This window comes from Syngnathus acus, chromosome 6 (assembly GCF_901709675.1).
Source record: "Syngnathus acus chromosome 6, fSynAcu1.2, whole genome shotgun sequence".
Taxonomy (NCBI): Eukaryota; Metazoa; Chordata; class Actinopteri; order Syngnathiformes; family Syngnathidae; genus Syngnathus; species Syngnathus acus.
Window position 1 is genome coordinate 12847209 of NC_051092.1, and position 6688 is coordinate 12853896.

Genomic DNA, 6688 nt, shown 5'->3' on the forward strand with positions numbered 1-6688 from the left:
TTTATACAAAAAGAAATTTCATGACTTCCCCTATTGGGAAACAGTCTCATGTGCGGCATAAATAAAACACGGCCGTGCTTTCAACTGAATTATATTGCAACACCTTTATGATGAAAATGTCATTTACCAAATAAAACATACAGCACGTTGATCCGTCCACTTGGCATAATGCGTGACTATACAGTACAATGCAAGAGTATACAGTATGTGCAAACTAAAAGGCTGTTTTACTCACTGAAAAGCCTGAGTCAGCAAATGAGTTACATTCTCTTTCCGTAAAATAATAGTTACATCTAAATGTACAGGTAAATCATCTCTTGATATCAATAAATACATAAATAAATCACAACCAAAATATCCATCATAACTTTCAGTTACAAGGGTTAGAAATGTCCTTTACACATTTTGCAGACTCTTGTGTATAAAAATAAAAAAAAAGAGAAGAGGCTCGTCACAGTGGTCCCAGTTGTCGTCGATTTGATTCGTCATCGCTTCACACTTTATACTTCTCCTTGGCTTTGTCGTTGAGTATGCAGATATGCTGCGAAGGAGCAGAGAAATAAGAGAAACACTGGCTGTGCCAAAGGGGCCATCTTTGCAAGCCTGACAAAGGCCTGAAGAAATTTGCCAGATCCCAAAGTCCCTGCTGTGTCTGTGAAAGAGACTTGTGATTTTGTAGCTACTCTGTGTGAAACCTTTTTAGGATAACTGTGTAAAATGTGTGTTAAAATTCTCACTGAGCAGGACCTTTGTTTGAACGTGGCTGTAATTTCACCATTTGTGTTAAATGTACAAGAATTTCACAAGAAGCTGACATTAGCATAAAGACTAAAGAATGTAATGCAAACCATATTGTCAAGTGTGTTTTGTGAAAGATTCACCTCCCAGGCACATAAGTTCATATATGCCATACAAGTGCTTACTTACACTGAGATCTCGGAAGTATTCGTTGTAGTCCAAAGCATAGCCCACCAGGAAGGCATCGGGCACTTCAAATCCAATGTCTGCAAAGTAACGTTGTCACGTTAGTATCGTTTGCCTGTGCTAATAACAGCCATCCAAATGGTCAATGGAGATGCAGGAAAGAAAAGCTAGCAGTATAGTGAAGCCTCGTTTGTTGTATCAAGATTTGCGATTCGGATCAAATCGACATTAATGAGGCATCCTTAGCACCGCTTAACAAGCGTCCTTAAAGGACAGATTATCAACACTAAAAACATTATGTAACATGTGGCAATCAAGCAAGCATTTTTTCCTGAAATGAATGTTAATCCTGATCAGAGATTTATTATATAATGCTAAAAGACAGTGATGTGAAAATACATCGTACTGTACTTACAATCTGGTCTATACCCTGAACTCCTGGGAGTCCTCTTCACCAACAGGCTGCAAACAGGAAGCAGATGTATGTTCATGAGAATTGACATTGAACAAAAAATATCAGAAATAATATCTGAGCACATATGCATAGAACTAAGTTACTTGTGGGGGAAAACTAAAAATATTGACTTCTATTGTCTATTATTTGGACTCTGCAGTTTTGTGTGAAGAAGACAGTGTTTTTCAAAACGATGTTAATGCTTGTGGCCAATGACTTCAATACAAAATCTATTTTCTACTAAAAGCACTTGAAGGAGTTCATCAGCTAAAATTAGCTCGCACGCCGCAGCTCCCTTGTGTTTGGGAGTCAAAGTTTATCACGCTAACCAGCCTGAGGGATTTTAAGTAATTATTGTCGCATTTAAAAGGTGAGATATTGTGGAAAAGTTTACTTTTTAATTATTGTTGTTACAAAAGGTTGGGTCCCTGGAGATGAGATTGACATCAGAATGTATGCCTAAGCGTATTGTTGGATGCTGTGGCTGTATGTGTTGCTGTTCCCCGTGTTATCTTTTGAAGGTTTGCAACTACGTATGCAATTTCCGTTAGCTCGTCAATGATGTTTTGCATGGCGTTAGTATTAAGCTAATAGATTTTCAGTATTATATTGTTTGGGTGAATATATTGGTATTTAATTGTACAATGTTTTGTTTTGTGTCAGTTTTACAGTCAATTTCAGCTGAGAGTGACAAACAGCTTGAAGCAAGCACACTTGCCTTATATTTACAGAACCATGCGTGCAAAAGTGAAAACAGGCCTTAATTGTTTACGCGTTTCTGAATAGGTGATCAAAAAATAATAGTGATAATAATCACATGGTCGGTCTCCTTATACTTTCTTAAATACCTTGATGTATGAGTGACATAACTATGCGATAAGAGCTGCAGCTTATCAGTTTTGTTTTTTATTACCTTTATATGTCTAGTAGCTTAACTCGAACATAAAATGTGAATTTCCATAGACAGGCTACCGAATAGCATCTGTTTTGTGGTATAGCCCTTCAAGCAACAGATATTTGAAAACAGACAAATATTCTTCTCTGTGTAAACAATTACTACTGCAATTTACTGAGCAATTGAGACTGGCTTGTCATTTTGGTTGCCTGTATTATACTGACCACTGGTGGCCAAGAGATGTCTACCTGAAGAAGCCTCACATTGATCGACATAATGCTGAGAATTCTTTACATTGTATTTTTATCTTGGATGAACTTTCCTCTTTTTAGAATAATGTAGAGTACTCATTTCCTACTGAAATACGTTAGAAAATGTCTAGTTTTTGGAGGGAGTCTAGAATCAATTAATGGCATTTGCATTTATTTCAATAGGGAATCAAGCGTTTTGAGTTACAAATGCGGTTGTGGAACGATTAAAAACTTGTCAGTCAGGATGCCACTGTATTGCAAACTTTCACCTCTTGGGTTTGGAATTTATACCCCACAATAAACCAGGGTTCACGATAAATCTCCTTTAAAGTCATGTTCTTCATCCACTTTTTTTCTTCGCTTAAAAACATGATTTCCCTCACCAGTGTGTGAAAGCACGAGCTATAAATATCAAGCATGACAATGCTATTTTTACACCCGACACAGGAAACTGACAAATCTTCAAACACTTAGTGGCCACACACTCTCTTTCTCTCTCTTAATGCAGATTAAGCCTTAAGCTGCTCCACACTGAAAGTAAGAGTGTCCATTAGCATTTACGTGCACGCTGCCTGGAAGCACGCTTGCGGGCGACTGCCCGGATGAGTGCGCATGGCCTTACCTCACCACCTTCACCATCTTGGGTTGGCTTTTACTCAGCAGGGAGAGCAGCGTCTGCATTGTCTTTCCCGTTTCCACGATGTCCTTTATGACATGGGGACGCATAGCATGACTGGTCAACATTAGGCAACGCTCAAGCATACAGCATGCTGCAATACAGTCACAAATCTTCAAGTGTGTAGTTAACAAAACATTTAAAATCCAACCCATCCAAGAAGAGTCTCTTACCTCAACTATCAAAACATGCTGCAGGGATGACAAAAATGTGAATGAGACTTATGTACACAGATGATCCAAGACAGTAATAATGAGGAGGGGACAGACCTTTCCTGAGAGACTGGACAGATCATCGCCTCCAATAACTTTGACGTTGTTAGTAGATTTGTCATTCTAGGAGTCATAGAAAAATTACATTGTGAAGAGGTCCTTAAGAGCCCCTCTGTGCATTTCAATACATTTGAATAAGGTGGAAATGCATTTCAGTAGTTCATTTCCAAAAGTGAAAGTCATGATTTTATTTTTTTTTAAGATTGTTGCTCAAAACTAATAGAAACCCTAAATTCACAAGGTCAAAAAATTGGAATATTACATAAGAAACAATAAAATATCTTTAAAACTAGGGTCAGGGTTTCAAACTAGGGTTTCAAACTCAGGTTAGGGTTTCAAATTAGGGATAGGGTTTCAAACAAGGTATAGGGTTTCAGGGTTCATCATCATCATCATCGGTTTAAAGTCCGCTTTCCAGGCGCCGCTGGGTTGGACTGGGTTCTCGATATGGCTGAGAATATTTTTGGAGCAAAACGTTTTACAGTCGGATGCCCTTCCTGACACCAACCCAAGGGGAAATTGATTTTCTGTCGGGGTTGACTCCCTGAGCCCATTCCTCTCCCGAGGAGCCCACTGGGCAGTGGTACTATTTAACCCATAGTTGGGGGCTGGTTCGTGGGCACCAGGGCGTGTCCACACACCGGTGGGCCAAACCTCCTCCGAGTCCCTTGTAGTTTAGCCTGGGTCCGCGTTATACCCAGTTACCATGTGCCGCCGCGTGGAGGCACTACATAGGGCTTGCTGTTAGAGAGGCTATGTACTGGCAGGGAGAGACTTACGCACTCGGCTCTCCCGTTCGCATACTGCTAGCCAGCGGTGAGGGTTGACAGTGAGAAGTGACATGCACTGGGCACTCCACCAACACACTAGACGCATCACAACAACCCGACTTGGTCTTATGAAGTCAGACACACTCTTATGAAGTCAGACACACAACAGACAGGGTTAGGGATTCAAACTCGGGTTAGGGTTTTAATAAAGAAATAGGTAGCAATGTGTCTATAGAAATGAATTCTCTTGTGTTTACTCTAAAGTATAACTGAAACAAAAATAACTTTTCCACGATATTCTAATTTATTAAGATGTACTGTAAATGCTTAGCCAGTGTGTTTAGAGCATAAAGTGAAAAAAACACGACCTGGTATTACTGCATTCAGCCCTTCTAATTGTCAGTCACCAACTCAGATTTTTCCACAACAGTCTCCCAAGCAAACCAGTAATATTCATGACACTCCACTTTTAAAGTCACCTGCATAACTCTCACATCAAATACTTGAGTGACAAAAGAGAGAGCATGAACTTACGCAGTAACTTTTTACTCTAATGAAATCCACCGTGAGTGGGAGCGATTTATCGCTGTTCTGGTTCAGCGTCTTAATGTAGTCGAGCAGGTCTGCGAAGAATTTGTAGCCGCCCTTCAGTACACAAAGGGCGACGATATGGTGGCCCCCCATGTCCCGCACGATGTCGCGGGCCAAACGTTCCGTCCTGGAAATCAAGCAAAATATTTCACAGAGAACTACAACACAGTATGGTATAAATGTCATTTGTGTAAATTATAAACAGCCTTTGCCCAATACAGATCTCCACACTCCCAAGTGTCTGATGTGATCTTGTGCCCTTATTCAAATTCACCTCTTGCAAAAAGGACTGTAGTGATTTGAGAAGCAAATTCCCCCAGGTGTACTCTACTATCAACACTCATTGCCCCCGTCGCGTTGCTCACCTGTCCATAATGAGTCCATGAGGAATGATCACCTTGTCCAAATCCTTCTCGTAATGTCTGGGCACGCAGAAAAGGTCCAGGTTGTAGCCTTTCTCATCGTCTGCGATCTGTATGCAAAAAAAGGGAGGCATTTATTAAAACTGTGCAGATTTCTGCCATTTTGTTGCGCGCATCATAATGCACTGACTTTGTAAGTCACACATGCGCTGCATTATTTTTCTCAATGCATTTGGTTATGTGTACAGTGGTGACTGCATTTGGAGCAATTATATATAATACGGGGCAGTTAATGGGTAGAAATAAACCTGCTCTTGATGAGTCTGACACCTTGGTCCTGACATATGGAAACTTTGTGATATGGCCTTTTGGTTACCAAAAAGGCATACAATATTAGACCTATCTGGGGCAAAAACATATTAGTATGCAACTGTGATGCAATTACGGTTACTTGCCAAATATGTAATATACAAAATAGTTGCAGAAGCTACAACCTTTCGAGTTGGGAGACGACAACTGACCCACCCCGCCCTAATCTATCTGATTAATTATAATTAAATGTGTGATTTTCGCGTTCTCTGAGAGACTTAAAATAAAATCAGATGGCAAGTGAGGGCCGTAATGTAGTTTTCAATGTATCCCGCACATTCTCTAAATGCAAAGCCGAGGAGGTCTGCGTGCACGCGCCTTGACAACAGTCCATCTTCTCAACCACCTGTTTAACCTCTCGGACACGCGCGCACCCCCCCAATAATAACAATAAAACCACATTTAATTGCCCGATTTGCGTGTCGAGACGCGCGTGATTATCATTGCGTGTATCATAGTACCCCTCACAAGTTAATTATCACCGTCGAACTCGGGTGGGCGGCCTCACCTGAAGATACGACGCCATGTCGTTGTTGCTGGTTATTCGGTTCGTCTCAGAGAAGAAGCGGAGCAGTCATGCTCGATGTTCTGCGCGGACGCCTCCGCCGTTGACAGGATGAAGAAGCTCTGAATTGAGAGTATTGGCGATGGTGCAGGATTTAAGCCTTTTACGTCAGGATCCACGTTTCCTCCCCTTACGGTAATAATCTGATTTGGACGTGGGGAGTGTTCGGAGCGAGGTGTCTGAACACTGGATGACTACCATGAGATACCGGTACCGGCGGGCGGTGCAAGCGAAGTGCAGGAGACTGCAGGAGTGTTCTAAAATGAGAGCGAGGGAGAGGCTGGAAATGACGCAGTTTAAAGTGCCCCGTTCGCCTTTGGATCATCGTCATCCGTCTTTTATTATGATACTCTTCTACCAAAAATAGACACTGTTGTACTGTAGCCCTGAAATTTGATGCATTGTCGGGGAGGGGTGGGGTCATGTTTATTCACGTTATGTTTTTCTTTTTTTTAGGGTGATCAATTTATGTATTTTCACTATTTCTGGTTGGCTCTGGCCCTATCTCCCGTGAATTGCGGGGATTCACTGTATTGAGGTTGCAGTTAAGATCTTATAT

General features: G+C 41.2%; 1 protein-coding gene across 1 annotated transcript; it reads right to left on the reverse strand.

Moving 5' to 3' along the window:
* Positions 1-16: 16 nt before the first annotated feature.
* Positions 17-6463, reverse strand: hprt1l (hypoxanthine phosphoribosyltransferase 1, like). The gene is made up of 9 exons (XM_037255484.1): positions 6073-6463; positions 5199-5305; positions 4777-4960; positions 3470-3535; positions 3374-3391; positions 3147-3229; positions 1340-1386; positions 928-1004; positions 17-541 (listed from the first exon to the last, which is right to left on the reverse strand). Exons 1-9 carry the CDS (start codon positions 6088-6090, stop codon positions 494-496), a joined length of 648 nt encoding a protein of 215 aa, XP_037111379.1. The 5' UTR covers positions 6091-6463; the 3' UTR covers positions 17-493.
* Between the last annotated feature and the right edge of the window lie 225 nt (positions 6464-6688).

Excerpts from the sequence above, each read along its gene's own strand:
- hprt1l (XM_037255484.1), bottom strand. Across the intron at positions 4,961-5,198 it reads CATGGACTCATTATGGACAG|GACGGAACGTTTGGCCCGCG; the intron begins GTGAGCAACGCG and ends CTTGATTTCCAG. Across the intron at positions 3,536-4,776 it reads TTAGAGTAAAAAGTTACTGC|AATGACAAATCTACTAACAA; the intron begins GTAAGTTCATGC and ends TATGACTCCTAG.